Source organism: Mytilus californianus, unplaced genomic scaffold (assembly GCF_021869535.1).
Source record: "Mytilus californianus isolate M0D057914Y unplaced genomic scaffold, xbMytCali1.0.p SCAF_5, whole genome shotgun sequence".
In the NCBI taxonomy this organism is placed as follows: domain Eukaryota; kingdom Metazoa; phylum Mollusca; class Bivalvia; order Mytilida; family Mytilidae; genus Mytilus; species Mytilus californianus.
In genome coordinates, this window is record NW_026262701.1 from 102,759,047 (window position 1) to 102,779,608 (window position 20,562).

At 32.4% G+C, this 20,562-nt stretch overlaps 1 protein-coding gene and 1 long non-coding RNA gene across 2 annotated transcripts in view; both read right to left on the reverse strand.

The window, feature by feature from the left end:
* Positions 1-20,562, reverse strand: part of LOC127702840 (dynein axonemal assembly factor 8-like) — an 82,619-nt gene that overhangs the window by 32,246 nt on the left and 29,811 nt on the right. The window contains exons 7-18 of the mRNA XM_052207143.1: positions 20,046-20,172; positions 18,573-18,698; positions 17,474-17,647; positions 16,936-17,071; positions 16,081-16,219; positions 15,566-15,792; positions 13,351-14,413; positions 11,546-11,737; positions 8,772-8,878; positions 8,121-8,253; positions 1,937-2,116; positions 139-367 (exon numbers count right to left, since the gene is read on the reverse strand). Coding sequence (XP_052063103.1) covers positions 139-367; positions 1,937-2,116; positions 8,121-8,253; positions 8,772-8,878; positions 11,546-11,737; positions 13,351-14,413; positions 15,566-15,792; positions 16,081-16,219; positions 16,936-17,071; positions 17,474-17,647; positions 18,573-18,698; positions 20,046-20,172 — 2,833 coding nt within the window. The remainder of the gene's footprint in view (positions 1-138; positions 368-1,936; positions 2,117-8,120; positions 8,254-8,771; positions 8,879-11,545; positions 11,738-13,350; positions 14,414-15,565; positions 15,793-16,080; positions 16,220-16,935; positions 17,072-17,473; positions 17,648-18,572; positions 18,699-20,045; positions 20,173-20,562) is intronic.
* On the reverse strand, positions 5,543-7,845 carry LOC127702184 (uncharacterized). Its single transcript, XR_007982300.1, has 2 exons — positions 7,328-7,845; positions 5,543-6,743 (listed from the first exon to the last, which is right to left on the reverse strand). It is a non-coding gene; the product is annotated as an uncharacterized LOC127702184 (long non-coding RNA).

The window sequence follows — 20,562 nt, forward strand, 5'->3', positions numbered from 1 at the left end:
TTGACTTTGTCCGATAGATATACATGAAAATTGGTACATTTTTAGATCCTCGGATGTGCATGTGAATACATGTATGATGTTCTGATCAATTGAGATTCAGCTCCTTGACCAGTGTTGATTACAATGGTTTAAACTTACTGTGTATGGACAACTTTACTAAGGGGTAGGTATGGTAATAGTGGTCTAGAATGTGGATCTCCATATAGTTCTTTGTCAGTATAAAATGCTCTTGTGAAGGAATATGCCTCCTCTGCTGTTCTAGAAATCAGATAATCCATGTGCCCTGACTTAGGATCTGGTCGTGGAATAACTTGTTCCATTCTTTTAAATGCATTAATGCCTCTTAATACAAGGACCAGTGCTGGTTCTGTAATGAATAAAGAAAAGCTAACTATAATTTATTATTTTGGTTATAATGCAAAAAATAATGAAAAACCAACCATAATTTATCATTTTTGTTATAATTTTATGTGTTTTTACAAGAATCCATAATAGTTATTTAATTTTTAATAACTTCAATGTATTTGAACATAAAGCTAGCGACAGGAGTGAAAACTAGAGGCTCTCAAGAGCCTGTGTCGCTCATCTGTATTTACTGATGCTTTGGAAATCATGTAAAATAAAGTTAAAATCATAATTAATAGTATTAGATATTAGATATTATAATGATATCTAAGATAATAACAAAATACTGTAAAATTTCTGTAAAATTACTAACTCAGGGGCAGCAACCCAACAAAGGGTTGTCGGATTCGTCTGAAAATTTCAGGGCAGATAAATCTAAATCTGATGAACATTTTTGCCACCTGTCAGATTTGCTCTAAATGCTTTAGTTTCAGAGATATAAACCAAAAACTGCAATTTACCCCTATGTTCTATTTTTAACCGTCGGCCATGATGGTTGGAAGGCGGGGTCATCGGACAAATTTTTTAAAACTAGATACCCTCATAATGATTATGGCCAAGTATGGTGAAATTTGTCTCAGTAGTTACAGAGAAGAAGATATTTGTAAAAGATTACAAAAATTTACAAAAAATTGTTAAAAATTGACTATAAAGGGCAATAACTCCTAAAGGGGTCGACTGACAATTTTGGTCATGACGACTTATTTGTAGATCTTACTTTGCTGAACATTATTGCTGTTTACAGTTTATCTCTATCTATAATAATATTCAAGATAATAACCAAAAACTGCAAAATTTCCTTAAAATTACCAATTCAGGGGCAGCAACCCAACAACAGGTTGTCAGATTTGTCTGAAAATTTCAGGGCAGATAGATCTTGACCTGATAATCAGTTTTACCCTATGTCAGATTTACTCTAAATGCTTTGGTTTCAGAGATATAAGCCAAAATCTACATTTTACCCCTATGTTCTATTTTTAGCCATGGCTGCCATCTTGGTTGGTTGGTGGGGTCATCGGACACATTTTTTAAACTAGATACCCTAATGATGATTGTGGCCAAGTTTGGCTAAATTTGGCCCAGTGGTTTCAGAGGAGAAGATTTTTGTAAAAAGCTAAGGACGACGGATGATGACGGACGACGGACGCCAAGTGATGAGAAAAGCTCACTTGGCCCTTCGGGCCAGGTGAGCTAAAAATGAGATTAACTTTAAATATCATTTTACATTCCATCAACTGATAAAGTGCATTAACAGTCAATTGGCCAATTCTGAAATTCAAATTTTGTTTTCAATAATTATGTAATGCATCCTCCTAAATGATATCTGAACCAATCAGAATGTCCAATAAGTGACATTCCATAATGCAACACCATTTCTAAATTGGTCTATTTGAAAAAAGCCTAATATTTGCCTTCATAAAGAATCAGTAGGATTTTTGAATCCTTGTGGTACTCACATCCCCTATTCATTTGAGTATCGATAATAAGCTAATTAGTTCCAGTCTTGTACCACAGGGGAGATAATACATACCAGTTGTAAGAGTATGGATATTTTCCTTCCAGCCTCTATCTCCTACTTCATAAGGTGTCACATCTTTTGCCTGAGAGATGGATAGAGATGGTACCCATTTGATTCCCAGTAATTCAAATCCTTCTTTAAGTGGCAATACTGTTACTGTTTTACTGTATGGCACCATGTGAAGTAACTTTCCTATAAAATAAGCAAAAACTTTCTGTTTTTTTTTTTATTGCAAAACATGCCATCAGGGTTGCAATAATATAAACATCTTTTCATTAAATTCAGTAGTGTTTTCCTTAACAAAATCTTTAAAATCGCAATAATGAGTTCTCAAAATTTTATCAGTAATCTGTGATTTACAATAATAAATGCACACATTAATTTCTGAATTTACAGTATTCATTTTCTTCCAAAAAAATATCAGTTCACTACTTTAATCAACATAAAACCTATTATACTAATGTAGAACGAATATAACTTCACATTTTTAATGCAATCTTCATGTGATCATCAACCTTAAATGCAAAATAATATTTTCTGGTGTATCATAATAATCAAAGCGCGAAAGCGCTGTAAAGGCAGTTAATTACAGGTTGTGTGTATTTTTAGTCCAGTTATATCATTATCTTGCATAGTACATTGTACTTATCAGAGGTGGCTTTCAGTATTTAAGATTTAGAGTTCTCTAATGATATTGAACAAGTTTTATGAATGTCATATTCTGAGCACTATATGAAGGCGATTGTTCTCATTTGCTTATGAACTAGTGCATTATGTCCAGTTTGTACCTTTTTTATCTATGTTTAAAGTCAAATACTGTTAAGAATAGTTTGGCATTTTCTTTTTAGTAATAAGTAAATGTTATCAACTGTATTTTATTCAACTTTGCAAATGTGGTTTGTTACTGGTAAGTACAATGTATGGGTGATAGTTGTTTCATTGGCAATCATGACACATCTCCTTATTTATATAATGATCTATATTCAACGACCTCAGGTACAAAAAATGTATGTAACTAAACTATGATGGAAAAACTTTGACTTCTTTCTTTTGATTTGGTACCATAAAACTATGTAGAATAAATGTACATTGCAACATGTCAACTCTTTCAATGACAATACTTTTTTTAGAAACTATAACTCCAAGCAAAATTATATTTCCAAGTATAAAGTAATTTATGAATGAAACAAGAGTGCACACGCTGAAATGTCTCGCCTTCTTTACTAATCATTGATATTATGTTGATTGTCCTAAATATAAAGCTTTATTACAACTGTCACATAAACTTAACATTAACCAAGTAAACTAAATATTGACCAATGAACCAAGAAAATGAGGTCAAGGTCAGATGAACCATGCTAGGCAGGCATGTACAGCTAACAATTCTTCCATACAACAAATATAGTTGACTTATTGCTTATAGTTTAAGAAAAACAGACAAAAACAAAAAAAACTTAAAACTGAGCAATGAACCTTGAAAATGAGGTCAAGGTAAAAAAAAAACCTGTGTGACTGACAAATAGATCATAAAATATTTCCATACACCAAATATAGTTGAACTATTGCATATTGTATTAGAAAAAAGACCAAAACTCAAAAACTTAACTTTGACCACTGAACCATGAAAATGAGGTCAAGGTCAGATGACACCTGCCAGCTAGACATGTACACCTTACAATCATTCCATACACCAAATATAGTAGACCTATTGCATACAGTATAAGAAAAACAGACCAAAACACAAAAACTTAACTATAACCACTGAACCATGAAAATGAGGTCAAGGTCAGATAACACCTGCCAGTTGGACAGTCCTTCCATACACCGAATATACTAGACCTAGTGCTTATAGTATCTGAGATATGGACTTGACCACCAAAACTTAAACTTGTTCACTGATCCATGAAATGAGGTCGAGGTCAAGTGAAAACTGTCTGACGGGCATGAGGACCTTGCAAGGTACGCACATACCAAATATAGTTATCCTATTACTTATAGTAAGAGAGAATTTAACATTACAAAAAATGTTAACTTTTTTTTCAAGTAGTCACTGAACCATGAAAATGAGGTCAAGGCCATTGGACATGTGACTGACGGAAACTTCGTAACATGAGGCATCCATATACAAAGTATGAGGCATCCAGACCTTCCACCTTCTAAAATATAAAGCTTTTAAGAAGTTAGCTAACGCCGCCACCAGATCACTATCCCTATGTCGAGCTTTCTACAACAAAAGTCGCAGGCTCAACAAAAAGGAGTTCTTAATTAAGAAATAAACTGATTCGCTGAGCGCAGCTGGATACACCTGCAGAGGTCCAACCCTGAACAGTTGAGGCAAAAATGGACACAATATTCAAGCTTGATACAGGTCTGAATTTGGATTGTAATTAAATATTTGACATATTCTAGTTTCTGAATAAATGTAGTCAAAGAACTTGAAATCGGTTATATGAATTGAATTTATATTCAATTAAAGATTTCTTGCTGTTGTGCAATACACTGTGTTGTTGCGCAATACTTAATAAATCTGTTGCCAGACTATAAACAAATAAAGTTCAATTTCTTCTCAATGTCATATTTGAAATTTATGAAAATCAATAGGGAGATTACATCAATAGCTATAAATAATTCACCAAAGTTTCATGCGAACTGCTTAAAGCATTTTTGAGTTGTTGTCCAAAAACTGGAAAATCCCCCCTTTTTTAATGAATAAAACCCCACAACTCAGAAATGTAAAATGTAAAATTTATAAAATTCTAAAGGGAGCTTACGGATTGATAATTTAGTCTTAGATGCAAGATTTTTTTATCAGTTGTTAGTGGCTTTGAACTAGCTGTCAGTAAATGCGAGTACTCTCAGATCTGTACTTAGTGTCTTTTAGTTGTTTGGATGTACAACTACCCGGCCACGTCCACTTGTATTTGTATTTATCCATCTGATGAGTTAAGCCTCTTTCAACTGATTTTTATAGTTCGTTCTTATATTGTACTGTTACACCACTGTCCCATGTTAGGGGGTGGGTTGGGATCCCGCTAACATGTTTAACCCCGCCACATTCTGTATGTACATGTATGTGCCTGTCCCAAGTCAGGAGCCTGTAACTCAGTGGTTGTCATTTGTTTATGTGTTGCATATTTGTTATTCGTTCATTTTTTGTACATAAATTAGGCTGTTAGTTTTCTTGTTTGAATTGTTTTACATTGTCATTTCGGGGCCTTTTATAGCTCACTGTGCGGTATGTGCTTTGCTCATTGTTGAAGGACGTACTGTGACCTATAGCTGTTAATTTCTGTGTCATTTGGTCTCTTGTGGAGAGTTGTCTCATTGGCAATCATACCACATCTTCTTTTTTATATTTACATCAACAGATATAAACAATTCACCAAAGTCAAACTTAGTTGTAAGATCTCTGAAATTTTTTACCCGGTACAAGTTTTTCTATTTGTTGGAGATTGTACGGTGACAGTAACACCTGTAACTGCTTAACCCATTTCTTATGCACTTTGGTTCGATAAACTCACTGAATATCATACCACATCTCCTTATTTTTTTATGCATTACAATTTACATGTGCATGTTATTGTAACTAATATTTATATATATATATATCAGAACAAACTTCATTGCGTCACTTTTATTTATGCATCCTTTGGCACAATACAAGTTCTAAAATTACACAACATAAAACAAGTAAATGATATTTCAGATGAAAGTTTTGTTTCAGTTCCATTCATAGAATTTATTAGAATTTTGTAAGTTTTGCCAAGTCCAATAATTAGGTCTATGTGCACGTGTTAATTGGAGACTTTTCTATCCTGTATAAGAGTTTTGGAACTAATTCGGTTTCTTTTTTTTGAAAAAAGTGAGCAAACAAATCTTGCACATTTAAACCTTTGTCTGCCATCACACAGTCACCTGGATCACATAATTGAACTACACATGTATTCTACATCTTTCAACTATTTCACAGTCACTGGTACAACCAACATATGCATTAGAGACATACATTTTTGTAGTTGACTAAACCACCAGGTGTCGAACATACAAGTATTTTCAGTGTTTCTGTTTTTATATGATGAAAAGGTTGCCTGAGCTCTAGGAGCTTTATGTTTTATCACGGGATATTCTGTGCTGTCAATAATAATCCAAGTTGTAGGAAACTTTAATTTGAAGTTGGATGGCGAAAAATACCTGACTAAACCACTAAATGGCCAAGTGTTAGCCTCACGCCAATGTTTAGACATAAAAACAATCCATGTTTACACAATATTCTTAACACTAGTTTCAATCTAGAATCTAGACAGTTCAAAGTTGGTTGTATAATGCCTCAATTTCATCAAAGTCATAAAAAAAATGATTTTCAAATGACACCTATCAATTTGAAAATATATGTATCTCAAACAATGTGCTGCTGGACCAAGTGTGGTCAAAACAAATAAAAATTTAGTATACAACTCTAAACTGGTATAAAAATGCATGGCTGTGTCACGTGTCTTCATTTTAAAATTCTCTGCTGAAAATATAGGCATTGATCGTGTTTGCGTAATTCCATCTGTGATGCTCAACATTAGCTCGGCAGTTGGTGGTGGACAGTCATAAATCCTGTCTGCAGTATGAATGACTTCTTCAGGAAAACCAACTTTACAATCAAAACTTTCCTCTAGATTTCTACTTCAATATTCATCAAGTTTAGTTCTTTTGTTTTCACAGGAAACTGCCCTGATTTTTCTTTTTGCGGACGATTCAGTCTCTTGCTTGATCCAGGAAAATAGGCTGGGAATGGCAGTAGACTTAAGTCTCTGTATGGAGGGTTTGCGCTCTGAAAAAGGTTATAAAACATTAGTTTTTTGATAATTAAAAGAACTTCCATTAGCAATGCATACTTTGTACTACCTGGCAAAATATTAACTAGATTTATTCATTACAATCTGGATAAAACTATGTTAGCCTGATTCAATGTACATCAAAATGTTTGTTATGTAAATCCAAAGGACAATGATGAGAGACGTATGCAACAAACATACATTGTTTGTACCTAAATAACTATAATATAGATGAGAGCATGTCATTGTTTTGTTCCTGTTAACATTGTCATTGATATTTTTCAAGAAAGTCTATGAGGCATAGCTTATGCATTCCTGTCATTACTACATTAGCATAATTACTGCTAAAATAATTCTCAGTATGATATACCTCTTGTAAGAAATCATTATAATTGTAGCAAGCACCAAAAAATCTCAGATCACATTGAATCGTAATCCAAAAAATTATGACGTCTTGAATTAACCACCCCCTTTTATTCTAAAACGATAATTGCGGTTGTAAACAGACTTTGGTTTATATATTATTCGCATGGCGATTACATATATAACTATATATTTTAAATAGAAAATAGAGTTTTACCATGAATAGTTTCCTGCACGTAGTCTTTTTCAGTAAAATGTGCATGGCAAACAACAGCTGATTGAGATGGACTCCACGATTTCACCGTGTTCTCGTCCAATCTGCGTATGGGCCATGGCGTTGATCCAACTTTTCCTTCTTTTTAAGTCATTTGGAAATGCATGTCCTCCTCTTAAATGACATCCAGGTACACAACAACAAGTACTTGGCATCGTTAATTAAAAATGCAACTGTACTAGTTGCACAGTGCAGAAACCGGAAATTGAATAACAGGATCGGCTACCACGGCGCCACCTATTCAGGAACGATAATTTGCTACTTTATATAACTGCGAAATAACAATAACGTTAGACGGGTTCGCGTGCATAAACAGAAATGCGCTTTAAATTGTATAATATAATTCATGTTCAGACGACCTTTAATTATTATATCAACGACTGAAATGATTTATAAACATCTAGATTTCAGATAACACTCGAAATTAACCCGACCTCTTTACACACGGAATTCAAATAATTCTAGTTGGTCAATCGGTTGACTGCTTATAATGTAAAATACAAATATATCAAAAGTTTTTAAAACTAACAAAACACAATGATCGTTTCTCTATTCCCCAATGTAAATGAAATGAAACAAAAAACATTTTATATCACAATAAGAAGAGGAGAGAATCAACATTTTCCGGATCTACTTGGAGCCTAATGACCCCCCACGTAGATAAGTTGGATATCGCGTAAAGAAAGATTAACACGGCAACTAGAAAGGCATTAAAGCACTGCCTTTAAAAACTTACCAATAAACAAACCACATGACTTCAGTATCTGGTTACCAAGCAACAAAAGGACAACAATTTGTTCTACTTCTGGATTGGTGTATAGTTTAGGGAGGATACAACTGGGGTTCACTTGTACATCAAAATCAAAGCACTGAAATAACAATGTTTTACAGATAATTGTACCTATAATCAAGTAAATTTGTAGTTTTGCTTTTTATAGATAGCTTTCATTTCATCCTGCTTTTTGTGCTTTCTCTTCTACAACTTAACCTTCCTGACAATTTTGTGCTGTTGGCATACTAGTATTTCTCTCTCTTTATTTTCTTCTTCTTCTTTTTCCAAAAAAAACTTTGAGAACTTTTTCAAAATTTTGGAAAACCAATAAGCACACATTTCTCTTTAGAAAAACAGAATCTTTCAGTCAATTTCATTACCTTTACATTGTACAACAAAAATCAAACATATTGGATTTGACTTAAAACATAAAATTTGCCTTAAATAACAAATTTGTTGTAAAATTGGTAAAACTTGTAATTCATATTATTCACTTTTGTTTGTCATATCTTATTTTTTGTATGTATATGCTTGGTTGATATTAGTTTTCCTTTTCTTTTAAAAGGTCTTTTTGTAATCTAAATCCAGTATGTGTCTATCCATCATTAAATCTACCTTAGAGAAATCACCACCCAGGTGAGACAGAAGTGAATCAGAATATCTTGCTGCATGGAACATATGTTTGGAAGATAAATATAAACTGGCTTGTTGTTGTATTGTACCTGCAAAAAAATGGTTCATACATATATGTTATGTATGTGCAAAATGAGTAATTCACTTTTAAACAGTAAATTATAGAACAAAAGAATCTGAAGTGTTCTTTGTATTCTTTATATCAAAAAACAATTATAGAATAAAATACCAGTGCTAGAGGTTGTCCAGAACTGGTAGAGAAGTGTGAGATTTGTCTCTATTTAGGCCTCAATGTGACTTTGAAATGAAAATTAGCAATAAATGTCCTTTGCTTTGGATTTTGTGTCTTGAGTTAATGCATCACATCCTTTCTTTTCCATTATTTAATAATAGAGGTGCTTTAGTCTAAAAATAAAAGACCAATATGTGTGGCACATAGCCACATACTGTTTGTGAGTTTTTGGACCAAAATAGTTATTTCAATATCCATGAAACAATTGCCACGGGACATTTAGCAAACAATGTAGCAACCAATCTTTAAAAATGCTAGAAGTTCTTTGACGATTATCAGAAATACTCACACAGGCGATCTTACAGAACAATAAAGAGTAAAATAACAAAAATACCGAACTCCAAGGAAAATTCAAAACAGAAAGTCCCTTATCAAAAAAAAATACAGGAAAAGAAAATATTTTTGAAAATCAATGTTGTACTCTGTTTATTATTTTTTTCTTTAATATTTTCAATGGAAACAAAATATATGTTTTCACTTCCTGTCTAAAACATCTATTCTTATAAACTTAGAATCAAATAATTTATTTAAAAAAAAAAAACTCATGTCCACCAACAAAAGACGAATGGTCGGTGCTTTAAAAAAAAATGAAGATAAAAAAATTTACTAACACCATATAAGGTGTAATACCACCAAATCATAGTACGTCACATCCGGTTGCATACGAAAATAGGTCGAAAAAAAATATTCCCTTGAATTTGACAGTTGTAGGTAATTGATCCTACATTTCATTGCAGTAAAACATTTCTGGGTCATAAACATATATCTTGGGTATTTCAAAGCACCATTATTTTTTTATTTGGGGTTTCTATAGAATATTTTGGAAACTTGAGGTTACATGGTTACTAAAGCTTGTATACAGGTTAAAAAAGGGGGAAAATTTGATTGGTTAACTTCCAGTGATGGTTATTTTCTTATATGCAATGAAATGTTATGTGAAATTTTTTCTATAGTACTGGACAGGATCAAACTTTACTCATGCCAAGTATTTCTTTATTTGAAACAAAGATAAATTCTGCACAATTTTTTGAAAAGTGCAAATTTAACAAAGACTAATAGGGGAAAATCAATGGTGGTATTACACCTAATATGGGAAGCTGTACATGCACCTTTGACCTTGTGAGTACTCTCATGTGTTAAAATTTCTTGCTATTTAAGTGAAATATTACTAATAATGAAATATTCTGAGTGGATTGAGTCTTCAAAACACATTTTATGAGAAAATTTCCTTGAAATAGGACTTTACCATGAATATTAGTTGACAGAATAAGCCATACTTAGAGTTTTGGGGAGCTTTTCTCCTTTTTTCTTATATTCTGCTATACTAGAAAATTTTTCCTAAGAAATACTTTAATAAATATATAGTTTTAAGTAAATGAAATTATTTTTAAAGCAGTAACAACAAATTATTCACCAAAAGAGAAGCTTTTTATGTCCCTCTCTGGAACGCGGCGTAAATTTAAGTTTTACGTAAGGACTTATTGAAACCTCCTTGGAGACAGTAAACTTTTATACGGATAGTTCATTCAGCTTGAATACTTCAATTAATCATTTATTATAACATTTCTATCATAAATGAGTGAAAGTTACCCCAAAATTTTTATTTATTGGCCTATAAAGTAGAAATTTTGAGGAAATGAGAGGTATAAATGGACCAAAAGAGACCTTATAAGGAAGACAAAGAGGTCCATTGGTAGTATTTATCATCCTAAAGTCATCTTTTGTATCATATTCAACTGTTTGTAGGCAGATGAGATAAATATTTGATCATTTATTGGTCCACACTATATTCTATCATGATGCGGCTTGGTTTGGATTTTTCGAAGAAATTTAGCTCGAATCGCTGTAGATGTCGTCTTACATTATACTAGATTTTTCTCAAACTATTGAACTGATTATGACAAAACTTGACAGGAATGCTTGAAATAACCAGTATAACAAAGGAAAAAAGTCACATTCAGTTTATTTAACAAAAAAGTCTTCTTTAGGTGTAATACCACCAAATCATAGTACGTCACATCCGGTTGCATACGAAAATAGGTCGAAAAAAAATATTCCCTTGAATTTGACAGTTGTAGGTAATTGATCCTACATTTCATTGCAGTAAAACATTTCTGGGTCATAAACATATATCTTGGGTATTTCAAAGCACCATTATTTTTTTATTTGGGGTTTCTATAGAATATTTTGGAAACTTGAGGTTACATGGTTACTAAAGCTTGTATACAGGTTAAAAAAGGGGGAAAATTTGATTGGTTAACTTCCAGTGATGGTTATTTTCTTATATGCAATGAAATGTTATGTGAAATTTTTTCTATAGTACTGGACAGGATCAAACTTTACTCATGCCAAGTATTTCTTTATTTGAAACAAAGATAAATTCTGCACAATTTTTTGAAAAGTGCAAATTTAACAAAGACTAATAGGGGAAAATCAATGGTGGTATTACACCTATAAGACTTACCCATGACACCTTGTAATGTAAGTTGCACCATACAAGCCTCTATGAGACTGGCCACTCCATGTGAAGCATTTTCTTTCTGTAGTAAGATCAGTGTACATGGATATACAGATTCTGTATGTTTACACTGGTCTGTGACACCATCATTATGTAAAGCTCCAGGACAAAAGGTGGGAACAGTTTCGCCAGAGATACCTGTAATAATATTATATTATCAACCTGTAAACATATACAACGAACACTCAACTCATTTTCGATATGTGCTAATACATAAAATTTAAAGAGTTGTTACGATAGTTAAATAGAAATTTGTGACTTTCTTAGAATGTTTTCCTGTGTTAAGTAACAGCAAAAACCATTCTTCCTTGTAACAGTTTTTAACAAGAGCCTCTTCAAAACTGTTGACAGTTCAAATCATATTTACTCAAGGACACTGGGTAAATCTAAGGTATAATTACAGAAATCAAATGGTTTCGTATAACATGTATAAAAAAATGTTGATTTCATCACCAAACAATTTTTTAAAAAGCCTATGTAACAGTTTAAACACAACTGACACTTGTAAAATGTTATTAAATTATGCTGTTTCCAATTTTGGCTTTCATCTTCCTTTTTTTTGACATTCTACAACTATAAACAGGGCTCACACTACTTCAGAATCATAGGGAGAAGTGACTTCTCTTTTTGAAACTGATAGGGAGAAGTGGTGAGATTTGAAAGAGTAGTGCTCCTTCGCGCGCTGCGCTACAATGTTTTGATTTTACTATAGTATAAAGGGTCATATGTAAATAATGTTCTTTTTATATTGTTCAATTCATATCTGAGTATACAATTAAATTAACAGTTCAAATTCAAAGTTGTTTAAGTTTAGGTTCTTGTGAGAAACTACCAACTAAATATCTAGCACTAAAAAGAATTTTTTTTTATGTCAAAAAGGTAAAGAAGTTATAAAATATGAATTACAATTCAATGAAAATCTTGTTTATCATGTTTATAAAATTCAGTGTTTCTCATCAAAAGATATACAAAGTTAAGCTGGGCCATAATATATTGATATTAGTGGTTAAGCAACTTTAATCAATATTTTGAAACAATCCATATAAATTATATGGAATTATATACATTAATCAATTAGATCTAACCAAAAGTCGGTTAATGCGTGTGGAATGCGTAATTTTTCCTTTTGGGATCAATATTCTTCAGTCAGCTGTTCCATTCATGCGTCCGTAGTTATTATTGTAAAAATACGGATTTCTGTCATAGCTGGTCCGGTTCCGATCCGTAGTTAGATAACGGTTAATGGCGGACGTTGAAAATTTACAAAAATAAACAATGTTTGACAAGCTATTTGGAAAGGAATACGACGTTTTTAATGCAATAAATGGATTAAACATTTACTGGAGGCAACTTTTATCACTTTCAAATGAAGTAACAAACTTATTTTGCTGCCGAAAGTTAGATTGATGTACGCTCTCTGAGTAACAAGTACCGGAAGTGCATGCAGTGATGAAAAGTTGTCTTTTTATTAAATAACCTGCTACACACTGTAAATTCAATGCTTATACCTCGTTTCTTAAGAAAATGAATCGTTTATGTCTGAATTTCTTTAATAATCAATAAAAAATTGAAAATGTCCGATGACGAAAGCGACTGAAGCGAGTATCGTCAACAACAGGGCGACTTGTTTTCGCTTTTGAGGGTCGGGCAAAGCGAAGTGACGGACGGGAAAGCGACTTCTTCGCCCTAGTCGCCTGGTTGCGTGAGCCCTGTATAAAGACCAAATTAAAATCAAAGTTTATAAAACTTACCAAGTAAGTTAGCCTTTTTTGTGTTGAGTTTACTCCTTCTAACTCCTCTGATCTGGTACCCTCGTCTCTGACAGGTGGACAACACTATACCCATACATTTAGGTGGCACATGTGGTGATAGCACTAAGAAAATGTCATTTTTGGTTGTAGCTGTTAATGCCGCTGGTGGCCTATGTATTGTGGCATTTATATCATTGTCTTTAGTGTCTGATAAAGAAGATTTTCTACCTTTCCTACCCTTGGGACTACCACTTCGATATGTATCTTTACGTGTATAGGGTGTTCCTACATCAACACTGCCACCTGGTGGAACACGTCCCCCAAACCATCGACTGAGTTCAGTCTGAACACGAGAGGCATTTCTAGGACAAAACAATAAACACTCATCTCTAGATTCTCCCCCAAATAATGCACAAAGAGAATTAGGATCAGTCCTTCTTGCCAAAACTGGGTCTGAAGGTCCAACAGCATCAAGCCATATAGACCTCGCAAATGTTCCTCGTAAGCTAATAGCTAATACTGGTCCAATACTGTTTAAAACATCTGTTTGTGAATTGTCATTAGATACACTGGGTCCTGAAGCAAGACTAATAAGTTCCGATGTAGGATACAACAGTCGAACACCAGCTAAGTCTAATCCTTCTTGTAGTATCCTGTTACAAATTCCCATCATAGCCCTAGGATCATAGAATATTTTTCTGTAAATTAATGACATTGTCACTTGTGTGTCGTAATTAACCTCCCCAACATTTTGATCACAGAATGCTTCATCACTATCAATTGTCTGCCAGAAGAAACCCACAGAGGAATTGAACACTTTCTGAGCAGCCTGTTGATCTGGGTTTACCTGAATGAATGTTGACAATGGTTTCGTTGTAATGTTCGGTAATGGAGGACGATATACATATGTTGGTTTATCTGTGACACTATCCACCTGTGAACAGGGAACTTCTACTGATACCATGTCGACTAGCCAGGGACACACCGAATGTAATGTGTTTGTAGACAGAAATTTGGTTACAAAGTGTTGAAATGCAGTACAACCTTTCATCTCATCCTTAACCTGTAAAATGAAAACAAATTAATTTTTTTAGTATTTAACATTTTATCAAACTATGAAAAAAGTTAATTTTAATAATACATGTGACTTTTTACCAACTTCAATTAAATGACAGATCAATCTTCTCTTTGGATACTCTTCATCTCTTTAGATTTAGTATGCATTGTATCATGTCTCAATTCATCCATGTTAAAGAGGAGATTTTCTTTTCTTTTTAAATAATTCTTTTTTGTAATAAACAAACAAAAAGGTTCTTTGAAGTCATTTGTTTTTATTGTTGTTTTTTTTTTTACCTTTTTCTCCTGCTGCATTTTGCATTTTTTATACTGTTCAGCTTCTGTGCTTATGATTTTTTTCAATATGTAAGAAAATATGTGAAAAAAGTTTATTCAAATAAAGATATCTAAATTCAAGGAAAAAGATTTATAAATTAGATATAAACTAAGTAACACTTTTTATTGAGTTTAATTCATTTATTTACAACAACACATTTCACATGTTAATTTTTTCTTAGAAGTGTTAATTTCTATTAAGATTTTTGCAGAAGCTGAAAAAACTTACTATTGGAATTAAAATTGATCAATTAAAACAGTTTACTGAAAATTCAGAAATTATTGCGTGCATCTATTATTGCATTTTTTGTAAAATGGACAAAAATGCGATATTAATTATTGCGATTTCAGGAAACGCTGCATACAGATATATGCATCAGATATCAGAATGCGAGTTCTTATTTTTGCGATACTTGCCCAGTCGCAATATTCACATTAATAAAAACCTCACAATAATTTCTGAATTTACAGTAATTGGTATGAATTTACATGAGACCCACTTGAGCAATTTTGTTTTAAACAGATTTGAGTTGTAACAATCTAAATTGAATTGACCACTTTCAAGAACATTAGTTAATAGATGAATTGGTTTTGTTAAAATATTTAAAATAGTATTTTTATTAACTTCCTGGAAAAAAGGACAGGACACTATCTTTTTTCAGTCTTTTTCATTGAAAAATTAAAACAATGAATCCTATATATATGACCTATAGTTGTTAATTCCTATGTCATTTGGTCTCTGGTGGAGAGTTGTCTCATTGGCAATTATACCACATCTTCTTATTTCATATTTATAATCGCTTCACCTAGTAGAAATACTAACTTTAGATTTTTTAGTTTTGAGATTCATCTGTTTATCATAGTCTCTTGGTGCAGCTACAGCTACTTGTAAACACAACTGTTCATCCATACATTCCTGCTGTAAACCAAGTACATAGAATGGTAGTGGGGTGTTATCTTCCTCTTCTTTCTGGAGGAACGTAAAGTCATGTGGTACCAGGGACAATAACCATGACAATAATACTGTGTAACTGGCAGAAAGTCCAACACCTATAAATTAACAAATCAAGTAATGAAACATAAAAAACATTCCTTACACAACCAGTATTTTATTAATGAATAGTTTAATAATAAATTTACTGAGTAAAAAAAATTCAGCAACATAAATTTTAATCATAATTTTTCCAAAGTTGCAGAAATCTAATTTTTAATATTTTTTTGTCAATTAAAAGTTGCACCTTAAATGGATGGACAAAGGTAAAGAACTATACACCCTCCTTTTGGGTATATTAATAGGCACAACTAAAAAATTCTTAAATACTAAGAACTATGACAAACCTGTATCTGCACTTCTGCTTTTACCACGATGCAGAATTATCTCCCCATTACTGGATAAATGTATTGTCAATAACAAACATTTATGGTCCTGTCCCAGTGTCGGTGGCAAAGTTCTTGGTGCAGGCTCGTACGAAGCTTCCTAAAAAACAAAAACTCATAGTAAAATAAGGGCATTGCAAAGCCAACATCTCCTCACAATTCAAATTATTTATAACATACTGTGGATTCATTATTATTCGTTGGATACCAAATTTCTTGGATTTCATTGGTACAGGTGAACCACGAAATTAAATGTTTAACGAATGACAAATTTTGTATAGGCTTGTCTACAGACTTCGGCAAAACTAAGAAATCAAATATCCATGAATATGTAATATTTCCTTAATCTACGAAAATTGGTACCAACGAAAATAAAAGAATCAACAGTAGTCAAGAAGCTATATTATTCTCATCTTTAAAAAAAGGTAAATCATATTACTTTGAAAAAGTTAAGAATTATACCAAATATTGATTGGACAAAAGGAGAGATCACTTCTGAAGACTGTCTGTGCAAGACTTATCTTTTATCCATTGTACCAAATTTGCTAAAATGTAATGCCAAATTGTTTATATCTCTGTTTTGGCAAATTTATTAAATACCCTGATAAAACCAATAGCATTTAAATAATAACTTAAAATATTATTGTTGTACTGTAAAAACTGTTGTTTTTTTTTTAAATAATGTACAGTATTTCTCCTTTTGATTTTCTTTATATAGGTATATCCTTTGTAAATGTATTTTCATTCCATAGGTGGACTTACAAAATCAAACACAACAGGTGGACTTACAATATCAAACACAACAGGTGGACTTACAATATCAAACACAACAGGTGTACCCTCAGCGCTGTCTTGTTTACCACTGACAGCTGCTGACGGACGAAGAGCTTCTAAACGTTTAGATAATCTTATCCTGGCTTGTCTTTCTGTTTCTCTCTGTTCTCTGAGTTTTCTGTAAAAAGTTAAAAGAAGATACATTTAATAACCTTAATTTGAATTTCATACACATTTCTCATAACCATATTTCACCTTAAAATTTAACAAGGCTCATCTTTTAAACTTTTTATTAAACGCCATTATGCAAACTAATGCCTTTTCCTTAAAACTTTATAATTATTTGTTTTTACACTTATCTACACAGATTGCTAGCTAATAATGTTATATACAGGAGGTATTTCTGAGAGAGCACCATATTAACAGGTCATAAATTTAATCAAGAAAGCAAACTTCAAGCATACCCAAATATCCACATTATGAAATTCTCGTTGTTACTTTATTTCACACATATTTCATTTAGCTCTCAAGATTAAATATACTTGTATAAACACTTATTACTCCTCATAACAAAATCTACCTAGCCTCTTCTATTTTCCTCTGTTTCTCTTTTTCCTCCTGTTCAGCCCTAAGTCTAGCCTCAATATCTTCTTCTGATAATTGTACTGTTTCTATTACTGTCTGTGGTTGTGTCCTTACACGACTATCTATCACATGGTCAAGGTTCAAAACTCTCTGTGGCTTCTTTACAGGTCTATTGAAATAAACATTGGATTATTTAATGCAATCACGATATTATTATGAAATTTTTTTAATAGTTAATCAGTCTATTAGGTCTATAAAAATAATTCAATTATCCTTGCATCTTTAGTACATATCTTAAGATCTGATGTGTAAGGTGCAGGCACTTGTTAATACAAATATATATATATATATGTTTTTAATTCACAGACATGACAGATGCAGCGTTATTGAAATCTAGCACAGAATTCCACTCGAACCAGTTCTAGGGGTCATCTTGAAGTTGCAGTGATCATGAAGTGTGAACCTATGCTCGGTGCTGAAGGCCTCACTGTGATTTTGAAATGAATAATAGCAATTAAAGCAAAGTTCCTAATGGTTTAAGTATTTGTGTTATAACTCAATACACCCTTCTTTTTCAATTACAGTCGAACCTTGTTATGTCGAAGTTGACGGGACCTGACCAAAGTATTCAACTTATCCGAGGTTCCACTCATGTGAGGTCGAGTGTGTCGTTATAAATTTGGAAAGCATGAAATACAGTATAAGATTTGTGTAAACTAGATACTTTAAACATTGTGCCAATTTTGATATGACACTTTATGATTATATCCGATTTGAATTTTTATCATTAGGTCTGCGTCTTTCGAAAATTTTTACCTTCGACTTCGAGGTCAATTTACATTAATTTTACATCGACGGCACTATAAAATTTACTCTACTTAACCGAGTATTCGAATCAACCGAGTTCGACTCATCAGAGGTAATTATGCATTGATCAAACAGGAATTTTACTGGGATATAGAAATTACTTCGACTCATCTGAATTTTCAACACAACCAAGTTTGACACAACGAGGTTCGACTGTATGTTTATATATCGCTAAATTGATCAGAGTTTCTTATATAACCAGGACATAAAAACAATCTTTAACATACCCATGAGGTTTTGGCTTGCTTGGTAAAGCCTCTGCGTGTAGACCTTTAGATTTTAATGACTCTTTCATCTTCTGTCTCTGTTTCTGCCATGTATCTACTTCATCGTCTGAATCATCACTGGAGTCCCTGTGGAAATAAATATCCAAATAAGACTTGTATGACCCACTTGTATTGTTTTTATCAAATAGAAGTAATAAACCTAATTAAATTCTGTTTCAATTTTTTTGGGGGCTTGTCTGCCACAGAACGCTTATAACATAAGGATTATGCTGTAATTTATATACAATGTAAATGATTTCACTTAAATATCAGCAGATTAATCATTAATATAGAAAAAATATCCAAATTACAAATACACAATAATTTCTCGTTAGAAAACAAAGCAAAAATGTATTGGCCAGCAAAAAAATGTTTGGAACTAATTACTTATAAAATGTCATTATGAAAGAAGTTTCATAGTCAAGCCAAACTTTTATAAACCAGTGTTCCTTAAGGATGTACACCTCTGAGGAGCCAAAAATTTCTAGAATTAAACTATTTTTCTTAACTTGATAAGTAAATTTTGGGTTTATATGACTGTAAGAAATTGATGAAGAAAAAATCATATGGTTGTGCACTTCTTTATTTTCTACGGCCATTTGAAAGTACCCCATTTTTAAATGATTTTCCCATTTTTCATTGATTTTTACCCATTTCTGGGCTATTATCATGAAAAAAATCACAATTTCACAATTAATCTTTTTTTCATACTTTCAGTAAAGATGAAGTAGAACAATCTGAATAAATTTAATTTAAAAAACTATAGGTTGGAAAAATTTGTTGCTTTTTCATGTCAAATTGACCATGACGTAAATTTTGTAAATTTGGGATTTTTCTCTTTAGAACAAAAAGCATATTATTTCAATTCTTTTTTTGTTATAAATGATTGAAAAAATACATATCTAAGAATTTTGAAAAGAAAAATTGATATGGGATGTACATATATTTGGTAAAATCATTTCTTTGTACCCCTCACCCATTTTTTCAACATTCTGGTTGTTGACATTGACCGGATTGGTACTTATTGTAAGTACACAATTTGTTCACAGAGTTTAGTTTGATTATATTACTTTTTAAATTCATTGATATTTTCCACTTGTAACACGTTTTGGAAATACTTCCCGAAAAAGATTTAACCAAGACTGAAACATCAGAAGAATTCATCCTTAAACTAAAGTAGGTGTCCAAATTTTCGCTATTTCACAAAACAATCAACCACTTGAATTGGATGGCAAGAATAATTTTTATTACACTGCACCTACTTCATACTAACAACCTTTCACAGAAGCAATGAGCTAAAATATTTCACCAATTGATCAGTTTGTAGAGGTGAAAACAAACTGCAATTTGGTAAAATATTTCAGCAAATAGGTATTGAGAATGGACAAAGCCTTTCCAATATGCATAGTCAAGAGGGAAAAACAGTATAAATACCTGTCACCAGATACGTGTAGTATTCTTTGTACTCTTTCTATACTTTGTTGTTGTTCCTGTCTCGTCTTCTCAAAATCTCTCAGATCAATAAATACTGTACTGGACTTAGGTGGTTCTTTCTTTGCAACTATAATATACATAACAAACTAGAACTGTGAGTAAACACACAATAGGATAGCCCCTGCCGTGTATTTCTATTGGCATATTAAATTTAGGAAATTTGGTTATCTCCCCTTTAACAATGTTATATGTTGGACCAGGATAATATTTCTTCATGTATATCCTCAAGTATTAATTATTCTACAACTGTGTAAAGTTTCATCATAATCTGTCTAGTGTTTAGGAGGAGTTTCTCCTACAACGCACGTGGGCAGACAATGGAGGGATGGACAAGGTGTTATCTATACTCCTCAAAATCTTTGTTCGCTGGGAATATAATGAGAAATTCTGATTAGGTCCAATATTCTATTTGTACAGGATTTGTCCACAATGTTTTTTTTCTATCATTGCCTGAATT